Below are 12,541 nucleotides of genomic sequence, written 5' to 3' on the forward strand. Positions count from 1 at the left end.
TCAGATCGGATGGGACCGCAGTTGGTCCAGCCTCCCTGCTTAAGCAGAGTCATCCCAGAGCACGCGGCACAGGATTGCAACCAGACAGCTCTGGGGTGTCTGCAGTGAGGGACGCTCCGCACCCGCTCTGAGCAATGTGCTCGGTCACCGCACTGTGGGGAACTTCTTCCGCACGTTCAGGTGCCGCTCCTGGGCATGAGTTCTGCCCCTTCCCTCTTATCCCATTGCCCGGCACCGCCGAGCAGAGCCTGTCCCTGCCCCGGGCACTGACAGTGTACAAATAAATTCGGACACTGACGGACATGGAGGAGGTCTCCTCTCAGGTCTCTTCTCAAGGCTGAGCAGCCCCAGCTCTCTCAGCCTTTCCTCCAGTCTGAGTTATAGCATTATTTTATAGCATTTATCAATAATTTACAGCTGTAACCTTTCACAGTTCGCTCATAAATCTTTCGCTCAGAGCACTCAGGAGCCATTTTTATCTCATCCTTCAACCAGGCCAGCCAGATTTCCCAAGAGAAAAAAATCAGAATACACCAGCAGTGTGCACAAACAATGAGTTAAATCCACCTGGTGCGTTTTGTAGGAGACTTTAGGAACAGGCTTCAAAGCCCCTGGGGCGGAGGGAAGGTGTGTGCCGGTCACTGAAGGTGACGGGTGTGAGGGGGGAAGGAGCGGGAGCGGGGTGGGCGAGGACTCTGGGGGTGTGAGGGACACCGGCTCCGGTGAGAGATCCCGGTTTCGGTGAGAGATCCCAGCGCTAGCGCGGGATCCCGAGTCCCGTGAGACATCCCGGCTCCGGTGTGGGATCCCGAGTCCCGTGAGACATCCCGGCTCCCGTGTGGGATCCCGAGTCCCGTGAGACATCCCGGCTCCGGTGTGGGATCCCGGCTCCGCTGCGGCCGCCGCCTCCTTGGGCGGGACCCGGCGCGGCCCCGCCCGGCGCAGCGTGGCCATGGCGGCGGCGGCGGCGGCCCGCGGGGCCCTGGCGGGTCGGTACCGGGGCGGTGTCGGGGCTGACTGGGGGTGTGTGGCGGGGATGTTTGTGCTGAGGCTCTCCCGTGTCCCCGCAGGGATCCTGCGCCGCTGGGCTCCCCGTGCGCTCCCGCTCAGCGCCCCCTCCGCCCGGTGCGTCGGGCACGGACCGGCCCCGGCCCCGGCCCCGCTCTGGACCCCGCGGCTGCTCGGCGAGAACCGGCCCCGGGCAGGAACCCCCTCGGTGCTCAGCAGGTGCGGCCGCGCGGCTTCTCCCTCGTGCCAAAAATCCTTAAAAGGGGTTTCGGTTTTTCTCCATATATCTTATATCTGTGTACCTAATATATATTTTTATTTGCATACCTTACATGTTTTAGATGTATTATATTGTTTCACATAAATATAAATAATTTGAATTACCATATATTTCAAATATATATATATATATATAAAGAACTATATTTTATATTAAAATATATTTAGGAGTATATCTTTTATTCCACTACGTATCCATTACAAAATATGCAATATACGGTGAATTTATGTATCCTATAATATATATAATTTATCGTGTGCATTAATATTATATTGTTAATATAGTCTATGTTATATTTAATAATATAATATATAGTACTATATAACATATGAAATATGTGTAGTATATATATTGAAATTCCTCCATATATATATATGAATATTGTAGAATCATAGGTTGGAAAGGACCTCTAAAATCATCAAGTCCAACCCTTATGCCAGCACTGCCAGGGCCAGCACTAAATCATGTTCTCTCAGGTGCCACATCTGCACAGATTTTACATCCCTCCAGGGATGGTGACTTGTCCATTGCCCTGGGCAGCCTGTTCAGTACTTGACAACTCCTTCTGTGAAGAAAGTTTTCCCTAGAGTCAATCTAAACCTCTCCTGGCAAAACTTGCTCTTGTGCTGCTGTTTCTTGGGAGAAGAGACTGACCCCATTCCCCAGACAGATAGACAGACAGACAGACACATGTATGATAAATAAACCTCAGTCTGACATTCTTGGGCACCTTTTCAGTCTACAATGGGTCTGTGTTAGCCCCAAAGCCTCCCACTTGAGTCACCATTAATGCTTGAAGCAGGAGGTAAATTAGGATATTATTTGCAGCCATATTTTACAATCACTCTTGTAATCACTACTGTTTCTCTTGCTGCTGATGGGTGACTAGGTGATTTAAAGAGGTCCCTTCCAACTCAAACTATTTTGTGATTAATATTCTAAATGTAATTTCTGAATCCAAGTAGCAGCTGAATATTGGCTTCTGAGTGTTTGACTGCTTTTAGTCGATTAAAAAAAGGTGCTCTGTGTGGAATAATAAGTTTGAGCTGAATTTTGACAAGACTCCAGCCTGCCATTGGTATTCTACACCCATTAGGTGCTGTGCCGTAATATTTAAGGAGTCCTTGTTACCCTTCAAACAAGCCACAGCTCTTCTGATCTCTCTATGTGTGATAAAGGCAGTAATTTCTTTTAAAAAAAAGGTGTTTCATTCCTGTTCTGTTTCCCTCTTCACTTTGGGGTTGGTTTGGTTTCTTTTAGCGTCACACCTCTACTTCCAAGTTTACTCCAGCAGCCAGCGAGGACCCTCACCTACTGCAGCCTGCGGAAAGGAAAAAGGAAAAGTGTGAAATCTGTGGTCAAAAGGTTCCTCCGGCTGCACAACGGCCTCTGGGTGAGGAGAAAGGTGAGATGTTTGGGATAATGAGAGCCTGTTCTTTACAGCCAGGGTAAAGTGTAATTGTTTTCCTCCTCTTGGAGGGCGGTGGCTGGTGTGGAAGTTAAAAAAAGCTCTGTAGAGAGACTCCATTTTCCCAAAGTGAGGGGTTTATCCAGGTTTGCTGAGCAGTGTGGCTGTGTTTGTGCACTTGCAGTGACCTATTAAGAAATTTTTTTTTTGGTGTGTGTTTTCTCCTGACAGTCTGGTTATAAGAAGAAGCTGTGGAAGAAGTCAGCTGCCAGGAAGAAGCGTTTGAGGGAGTTGGTGCTGTGCACCAGGACACAGTGTAAGCTCCTGGATAAAATGACCACCTCCTTCTGGAAAAGGAGGACCTGGTACGTTGATGACCCCTACCAGAAGTACCACGACCGCACAAATCTCCGTGTGTAGAAATCTGGGGTTTGCACATCTCTGGTTGTGTGACATGCTCTGGGTTTTGGAACATGCATCTGTAATGCCTGTACTTTTTAAAATAAAAATCTGAGCAGAATTATGGGAATCAATGCCCACAATAAAGGAATCCTCGAATTTATCTTCATCTGCTGTTTGTTTTAGCAGAGGTCAGGCTGGTCACCTACACATTCTCATGTCTGGTGGTTTCCTGTGATTGTCTGTCATGGAGGAATACACTAAACAGCACTAAAAGTGAATAATTCAACATACTTCATCTTAATTTTTTAAATAAATATGTTTCAATAACCCCAGAATCTATTTTTCTGTATCCATACTAAGTGGTGGCTCACTGAATGGAGTCTTTGGGGAAGGGGAAGAAGGAGAGCAGGGTCCATCTTAGCATTGTTGCCTGTCACAATAACACACTATTGCCTTGTGTCCATGCTAGAAAGTGCAGGGAAAAAAAAAAAAACCCAGACCAGAGTTTCATAGCTACATGCTGGTTTTATAACTGATTTTAAAATGTATTGGCCACCAGCTTTCATTGCAGGGCTCACATTTTGTGTTCTCTGTTGGTTTTTGAGTAGTAGAATCTATTCTTTGTGTCCTGCACAACATCAGAGTAATTTCTTGTTTTTTCCTTTAAGTGTAAATAGACCTCATACTGCACATTCCTGGTCACACATAAATAGAACAACCCCAAGGGTTTATCATGGAGCCTCTTTGGAGTGAGCAGATCAACCGGACCCTGTTTTTGCTAAGGCTTGCATCAGATGTTTTCTCTACAAAGCTGATACTCCAGAGTGTATGAAAGCAGTACTTTAAAGCATTCCTTGATCCCATTTTTGAGCAGAGTCCCTGGTGCTCAGCCCCAGAGCTGCCTGTATAGCAGAGGTGGTTTGCTGTACAAGGCTGTAGCATTGTAATGAATTCACTAGTTACTCAGAGTGTTCAGTAGCTGTATTTTGTTCTTTTTTCCAGTTCATGATACAGAAAGTTCTGAAGGACATGCAGCACTTAGTGAATACATCTATATACAGTCAGCCAGAATTCAGATAAAAATAATACAGCAATCAAAGTGATTATTCTGGCCTGCCAGATACATTGAACAGACTAAAGATGTTTGGTTTTGTTTTTTGTTCTTTTTTTTTTAATAAAGAAAAGATTAAGACTTTGTTCAAGATGTATATCAAGCAGTATAACAAAACCAGCAAAACATCAAACCTTTGGAATACAGTTGTCATGGCCGTCCTTGTGAGGCATCGAGTGTACCATTGTATCACAGACCTTTTCTACCCATCACAGGAAAGAAATCACACCAAGTGCACAATTATGAGCCTTAAATAGTTTGTCTAAACGCAAATCCCGACGTGTTCTCTGCTAGTTCAAATGTGCTGGATGCAAAACAGGAACCTGAAACTAACAGCAAAAGGGAGACTGTGGGTGAGGAGCACAAGGGTTGATCACGACACGAGGACTCGCCGGCAGCCAGAGGCAGCAGGTTGTTTACAGGAGGAGCTCTCTCCCTCCTAGCAGGAATAAATTGCCTGATTCTCTTTCCTTCTGTGCTGGGTTTGCACTTCCACAAGGTTTTTAGGTTGATTCATTCCAGGGTGACAGGGACACACGTGAAGTCTGTCTTGTTTTTGGTGGGATCCTGATTCAGCAGTTGGTGACTGCTGGAGCTGCGCTGATGCTGACCCCTACGGCAGGAGGGGAGGCACAGAGGGGAGCACTGGGCTGCTCCAGGCTTATTTCTTCATAACTGTTTGAGTTTATGGTAAACTTGGGAGGTCATTCACAGGCCTCTTTACTACAGACCACCTCCAGCTGCAGTTTCCCTCCCCTCAGCCTAAATTTTATGTGATTAAAATAATGCATGTTTCACTGGAGCCTTGAGCTGGATAAAGGCTGTTTCCTAGGACTGGCCTGTTCTCTTCAGAGTTCCACTCTCTCAGCCCTCTCTGAGACACAAGGAGGTGCTGCCTGCCCTACAGGACTGATGGTAGGGGCCAGCTGCCTGAAAGGCCCCAAAACTGGGCTTTTTAAACTGGGCCAGATCTGCTGTTTTAAACCATCAGCTGAAAGATTGCTTGATTTTAGGAGGGGAGATCTGGAAGTGCTCAACCAGCCTGCACACCCAGAGCTGGAGCAGGAAGGGAGCTGAGAACTGCTCCTTTCCAACACATGCCTGGAAAGCATCCATCCGTCCGTCCATCCATCCATCATCCATCCATCCATCCATCCATCCATCCATCCATCCATCCATCCATCCATCCATCATCCATCCATCCATCATCCATCCATCCATCCATCCATCCATCATCCATCCATCCATCCATCCATCCATCCATCATCCATCCATCCATCCATCCATCCATCATCCATCCATCCATCCATCCTTCCATCCATCCATCCATCCATCATCCATCCATCCATCATCCATCCATCCATCCATCCATCCATCCATCCATCATCCATCCATCCATCCTTCCATCCATCCATCCATCCATCCATCATCCATCCATCCATCCATCCATCCATCATCCATCCATCCATCCATCCATCCATCCATCCATCATCCATCCATCCATCATCCATCCATCATCCATCCATCCATCCATCCATCCATCCATCCATCCATCCATCCATCCATCATCCATCATCCATCCATCCATCCATCCATCATCCATCCATCCATCCATCATCCATCCATCCATCCATCCTTCCATCCATCCATCCATCATCCATCCATCCATCCATCATCCATCCATCCATCCATCCATCCATCCATCCATCCATCATCCATCCATCCATCCATCCATCATCCATCCATCCATCCATCATCCATCCATCCATCCATCCATCCATCCATCCATCCATCATCCATCCATCCATCCATCATCCATCCATCATCCATCCATCCATCCATCCATCCATCATCCATCCATCCATCCATCCATCCATCCTTCCATCCATCCATCCATCATCCATCCATCATCCATCCATCCATCCATCCATCCATCATCCATCCATCCATCCATCCATCCATCCATCCATCCATCCATCCATCATCCATCATCCATCCATCCTGCACACCCCTGTTTGCCAGGAGGGGTCAGCAGCAGCACATGAAGGCGAGAATCACCGAACCGGCCTCGCTCCTTGGCAGAGGCTCCAGAGGAAAGCTGGAACAAAAGACTTCAGGGGTGGTGTTTATCCAGGGGTGGTGTTTATCCAGAATGAACACAGCAGCTGTGACACCGAGCCGGCAGCCTGGGGCAGCCCCTGTAAACAACCTGTGCGAGGAAGGTGAGGAATCAGAGGCAGGTGAGGAATCAAAGCGAGTGGCCGCTCTCGTCTGCACAGAGCACTGGAGCACAAGGAGCACGAGGTCAAGCATTCACATTTCTGTCTATCTAGATGCAAATATACAGCTCCGTTGATAATACAGCTTTTCTTTTCCAGAGATATGAAAAGGTTTATTTTTCTCATTTATACAGTGAATGTTTTGAGAGATATAAGGCAACTCCCTTGTCAACATTTCACCTCAGCACTTAAGAAATGCTAAACAGTCAAGTTTACAGTAAAACAGCAGATTAGACGCACATTAAATAGTTTTAGTGAGAATCAATGTTAATACAGCGTGGCTGAGATTAGAACTTGTCAGATGTTATGCAGCTCTATGTTGTTGGGGTTATTTGGCATAATTGAGTGCAAACTTGTCAGCTTCTTTTTTATCTTACAGCAGCCCATTGCATAGCAGGGAAACATGGCTTGCTTGCAACAGGATTTTATTTTCTGCTAACAGTGCAGGCAGTTTTCCTATTTCTTTTTAATGTTAGCCAAAAGAAATCAAATAAACTCTAAAGCTGCTTAGAAGTAAAATACATAAGCTTAGCTTCTCAAAGCTTTTGCTGAGTTATCTTCCAGGGACCAACTCTTCTGTAACTGCTCTTTAGACAGGTTTGTTTGGGTTTTTTTTTAAATTTACTTTCTGAAGAATTTTTCAAAATTTGCAAAATATGACTGAATCAGCACATGGAAATAAAATTCTCAGGTAATGAAGCCAAATACTGTGGCAGACACAGGAAACACCTGCTTGATTTTCCATTTCCTAGCCAGGCCAGATAGACATTTCTCTGTGTGTGTATTTTATTTCTTTCTGCCCCACACGTGTAGGAAGCTGTGGGGGTGACCTCAGGGATCCACCAGGTGTGCAGCTGGGATATGGATGCACACCTGGCAGAGAAATGGTTTCAAAGGCCACTTCAGAGTTACCTCCGAGCCTGGCACACTCCAGCTGGCTTTTGGCACCCTGGGCTGCTGCACCTGAGCCAGATGAACAGTGACACCATGGAGCCCCTGTGCTGATCCACTGGTGATGGCACATCCTACACAATGCTATATCCTTTTCTAGTCTATGTGACAGGTCCAAGAGCAAACACAAAGGGTCACGTAATTAACTGATGTGTGAATCTCACATGCTCAACATTACAAGAGACACCAACTTGAAGCACAAATACACAAACCCTACCATGTCTTCCTCTTCTTTTATATTTCCCATTTATATATGGACACAAATAAACCACTCCATCTGGTTCTTGTGGTTCTAACCAAACTCCATGCTAGAGGAGAAACTCCAGGCTTCAAAAAGCAGCTCAGACCCAGCACCTCCTCTGCTCATGCCAGCAGAGCAGCAGCAGAGCAGAGTGCTGTGACTGGCACTGTTGTAGCAGGGAAGAAAGATGTGTTTTCCCCTGGAAACGCATCACTAAAGCCATTCTAATTTCTGCTGCTGCAGCTTGCTCAAGCCTGGCTTGCTCACACTTTAGAACTCACAGTAGAACATGGGCCACAAGTGGTGGGATTTAGTTCTTCTACGCATCATTTTCCACAAAATACTCTCCTGGCTCAGGCTGATTGGAACTCGGACTCCCCCTTCATTATATCATCGAAACAATTTTTTTTTCTCTTGCACGTCACTTCCTCATCCTCTGTAAGTGGTCTTGTCTCTGTGGGCTTAGCACAATGGTTTTCTCAGAACATGTGATTTACTTGCAGAAAAACTCAGTTGCGGCTCAGCTTTCTCTAACAAATCTTGGACATTTTGTACAGTCAAAGTACTTTGACATTTGTTACATCATTCACAGTCTTGAGGAGGAAGGGAGGAAAAAGAAATCCATGGGTTCTGCAAATCCACTTCATCCATGATAAAGCCATAAATAAATACACTGTCAACGTAGCATGATGAGTAACTGAATATTGTTGTTATTATTATTGCTCTGGGCATTCACAGAGCAAGAGCTATGCAGACACAAATGAAACTGGAAATGTACACTGTGGGTGGGTGCACTCTGCAAACCAAACCAGGACCCCTCACGTGCAGGTGCCTGCCAGCCTGTCCTACCCACAGCAGGGACAAAGAGCAGCAGGTGCCACAGAGGGACGTGGAGAGAGGAGAAAGGCCATGTCTACAGTGCTGCACATCAAAGCACATCCATCCCACTGCTGCTTCCTAGGTTATCAATGAGTAGCTCTTTAAGGCAGAAGAGAGACATTCTGGTGCTATTGGCTCATTGCACTCACATTGTTTCAGTGGCAGAGGACGAGGTACTTTTCTTCCTGAAGCGAGGTCTGAGAGTCCTAGGCGGTGCCTGCAGAGAAACAAGGCAAAACTTCAGAGGCTTAGCAGGAAACATCTTTTTCTTCCTTACAACACACCCATCTTTGTGAAACCTCTGTGAATAGGATCCCATTCCTCTCATGAAGTAATGCAATCTTCAGTTTGGCCCTGAAGATGAGCAATAAATGGCCAGGTGAGGACTAATCTCTTTAAAAACCCTGTTGTACACCCAGGTGTAATCAACACATTCCCCTCTGGTGCTAGGTTAGAGGTGTGGCTAAGGATTGCTAATAACTCAACAGCTGAAAAAGCCAGGTCAGACTGGTGCCATTTACAGCTGCTCAGGGATCTAGAGATCAAACTGGCGGCAGGGAGCCAGCTCTGGTGTCTCCCAGCCCATCCTGCCCTGTCCAACCCATCCTCAGCTCTTTGGAGGGTACAGTTCATGGCATTACAAAGCTGAAGGGTTTCCCACGATGGAACACACCAGGACTGTAATTCTCATGAGGCAGAACTCCTTAAAATCATACCCTTGCTTGGGAAAGAGGCCAGACAAAATATGTTGAAATTATTTTAGAAACCAGCTATTGGAATTCTGCCTTGTAGTCAGCTGGTGCAGAGCTTTTACAAGGAGCCCTGACTGCCCAGGAGGAGGCAGACTAAGTCCAGGAATTTGGTTTCCTGTGGTTAACCCTGTTCTCCAGACTCTGACAGACATTAGGCCAGCAAACAAACGAAAGAAAAAGCCCTCATCTGGTGTGGGATGGTGTCTCATGAGCTTCACAACAAGAAATGGTTATCAGATGTTGTAACAGGCATGGATTCTCAGTGTGGAGGCAAGTAACACTGCAAGGTGTGGTAGGATCTTCTATTCCATTTACATAAATATCCAAAGCCTTGCTTTCTTAATAGCATTAACCCATATTTACCTGTAAGGGCCTGATAGGACCAAAGCAAGGACTTTTCTGTTTTACAGCACTTTCAAACCCAAAACCATGCCACATTTCTGCATTCCCATGATGCAGCAATGTATAACTATTCACATAGACAAGGGACTGCAGCACAGTGAGGTTTTGTTTAGATTACACCTAAATCTCCATTTTTTTCTAGCTTGACCATAACCCCAAGTAGTTTCTCACAGAGATGGGATTAATCCAACACTTCACCCCATCTTCCAAGCCTGAAATCTTACCCCAGGTCCCTGCAGTGAATCCCCGAGAGCACAGCAGATCTGGATGGGATCTGGAGCAGAGGAGAGGAGCAAAGCTGCTGTGCACTTACAGCAGCAATGGATGCCACACCACACCTGGATCCACAGCTGCTCAGAGGAGCTCTGTGTAAACCAGGAGCCCAGGGACACAGCCAGACAAACAGAGCAGCACCTCCTGCAGCCTGGGAGAAGGCTGCTCTTGGGGAAACCAAGTGGCTCTTGAAGCAAAGCTGCCATTAACTGCACAGCCAAGGCTCTTAAACGGGGCATGAGCAGCTCTGTTCCTTTGGGAGGCCACTGCACAGCTCTGGGAGAGGCTGGAGAGGCTGCACCTTTCCATGGCCAGAACAGAGCAGCCCAGAGTTTGGTGACAGCCCAGCAGAAAGGATTGCAGCTGCTGGCCAAACCACACAGCTCTGCTCCCTCCCACTGAGCCAGGGCAAGGACCTGGGAGGAACAAACTCAGCATCCCACAGGGGGAGATCTCAGCTGTGCCTCCATCCACCCTGCCCACATCTGCAAGGAGTCTTTGCCTACAGCATCTCCCACACAGGTTCTATTTCCTCCATAAGGAAATGTTGCTAAAATGTTGGCAAATCAGAGTGAGATCTGCATTTCCTTTAGTTCTTTTGTTTCCATGGAGCAACTTAAAGTGTATTTAGTGAGTTTAGACCAAAGAGAGGTGTTTGCTCAGTTGAAGATTCCTGTTGAAGTCATAGAAGGAGGAGTCTTGACAGTATGGAAGTACCTCAAGGGGTGGATCCTTCTTTTTGGGCCTTTTGTTCAGGGATGCACAATCATTCTCTTCATCATCTGAGAACACTGAGCCTTTTGTTTCACAGTTTGTCTCAGGTGGCTTCTCATACCTAATGTCCACACTTAATTCACCTATTTAACACAGCCATTTGCAGCCTAAATGTGAAGACAGGGGATGAGGAAATCAGTGATGGTTTGATTCACACAAACATCACTCACTGCAAAACCATGCATCACCCAGGGATTAATAAACAGAAGGGTCACACATCACACTCTAATAATAGCAGCTGTGGGGTTAGAAATCAATAGGCTCTTGTTTACAAAGCCATTATAAAGTCTACTTTGATTATTTTACACAGAATTGAGACTAAATTCACATCTTTTGATGTCTGGGAGGTTGACACTAGAAAAAGATTTGTTTGTTTGTTTGTTTGCTCAGGGATAAATGAAATAACTGATTTCTTGAATTGCTGGTTCCATCCATAGCTCCTGCATCCACTGCTTCCTCTAGAAGACTCCAAATGGGTGTTGAAATCCTCTGGTAAGCACAGAGAGAGCTGCTGGGGATGCAGAAATAGGAAACAGCAGCACTTACAGACTTGAAACTGAGAGTGGTCAAGGCAAGCCTTGTGGCCAAGTGGTCAAGGTCAGGTCAAGACTCAGTCTGAGATCCACTGAAGTTCTCAAAAAGCTTCACCAGGCATTGAGTGGACCCTCATCGAGTGGGTGTGCTGCTGGAAAACCAGTGCAGGGAAAAGTGTCTCTTCTGCCACTCTGGAGTAAATGTGGTGGTGGAGCACTGGCTCTGCTGATGTTCCTGAAGGCAGTTTATGGCCTCATAACTTCAAACCACAAACACTTGGTGGTTCTTACCCTTGCAACTCATGGCAAAATCTTTGTGGGACTGGTTGTGCTACACAACACAATCCATCTGCTGCCTAAATACACACAGTAAATTTTTAATGACCAGCCCAAAGCAAGAGGTACAGAAGAGGAAACTCAACATGACCAAGTTTCCTGCTCTCCATGGTTTCTTACCAGCAGGGCTGGAGGTTTCTCTGTTTAATTGAGAAGGCTTTTTTGATTCCAAAACATGGTAGGAGGGGAACTATTTGCTGTCTAGGTGGCACTAATCAGAATTACTGGGTCTCTACTTTGTTGCATGAATATACATAGAAATAATGCTCTGTGCTTCTTGTCTCAGCCTGTGTAAGAGTCTGCTGGACCAAAGACCGAACCCCAAAGCCTGAAACCAAAGAGGATTCTTCAACATCTAATATTTACTAATCCTTTTTGATTCTTAAAGCCCAAAAGAGCTGAATTCTTTGACAGCTCTTCCAGTTGGGTAACAGACAGAGGGGAAATGATTTGGCTACAGCAACACCACAAGTCACGAGCAGGTCACCGGGGCTCTCCCCAGTGCCAGATTAAAGTCAGCAGTAATCCCTCTCAGCCCACAGGATGCAGCTGCTGCTCGAGACAGCAGCCTGTGCACTCCATCCTCTGCCCACTGACCCTGTGCTTCTCCCCCTTTGTCACCATTCACACGGGCAGGCTGGAAAACACCACTGCAGCTTTGCAGGAAGAGCTGGAAGCTGGCTTTTTCCCCAGCTGTACTGAAGATGTTGATAAGCACCTTGCAGAGAGGCCCAGGATAATGCTGAAATGTTTTTGTTCTGTGTAGGACTGTAGAGTGAATATTGCACTGTGGGGAGAATTAAATGTTCTCTAGTACAGGAATGTTATGGGATAAAATAGTAATTTTATCCCTCCTCTTGGGAAATGATCTACCCAGGAGCAGCCTAGCTTAGACCCTCTTGGATGTGGAAG

The 12,541-nt window shown here is 46.4% G+C and overlaps 2 protein-coding genes across 3 annotated transcripts in view; one reads left to right on the forward strand and one right to left on the reverse strand.

The window, feature by feature from the left end:
- Positions 1–89: 89 nt before the first annotated feature.
- On the forward strand, positions 90–3,258 carry MRPL35 (mitochondrial ribosomal protein L35). 2 transcript variants are annotated; one of them, XM_059470816.1, is made up of 4 exons: positions 90–180; positions 1,071–1,227; positions 2,549–2,693; positions 2,928–3,258. In XM_059470816.1, the coding sequence occupies exons 1-4, from the start codon at positions 135–137 to the stop codon at positions 3,114–3,116; spliced, it is 537 nt and encodes a 178-aa protein (XP_059326799.1). In that variant the 5' UTR covers positions 90–134; the 3' UTR covers positions 3,117–3,258. The 2 variants fall into 2 exon arrangements, with proteins under 2 accessions (XP_059326799.1, XP_059326800.1); XM_059470817.1 differs by lacking the exon at positions 90–180 and adding an exon at positions 945–989.
- Positions 3,259–6,574: 3,316 nt separating this feature from the next.
- The window catches only part of REEP1 (receptor accessory protein 1), a 66,045-nt gene continuing 60,078 nt past the window's right edge, over positions 6,575–12,541 (reverse strand). The window contains exons 10-11 of the mRNA XM_059470642.1: positions 10,704–10,843; positions 6,575–8,776 (exon numbers count right to left, since the gene is read on the reverse strand). Coding sequence (XP_059326625.1) covers positions 8,705–8,776; positions 10,704–10,843 — 212 coding nt within the window. The 3' untranslated portion in view covers positions 6,575–8,704. The remainder of the gene's footprint in view (positions 8,777–10,703; positions 10,844–12,541) is intronic.

Source organism: Ammospiza nelsoni, chromosome 4 (assembly GCF_027579445.1).
Source record: "Ammospiza nelsoni isolate bAmmNel1 chromosome 4, bAmmNel1.pri, whole genome shotgun sequence".
NCBI classification, from domain to species: domain Eukaryota; kingdom Metazoa; phylum Chordata; class Aves; order Passeriformes; family Passerellidae; genus Ammospiza; species Ammospiza nelsoni.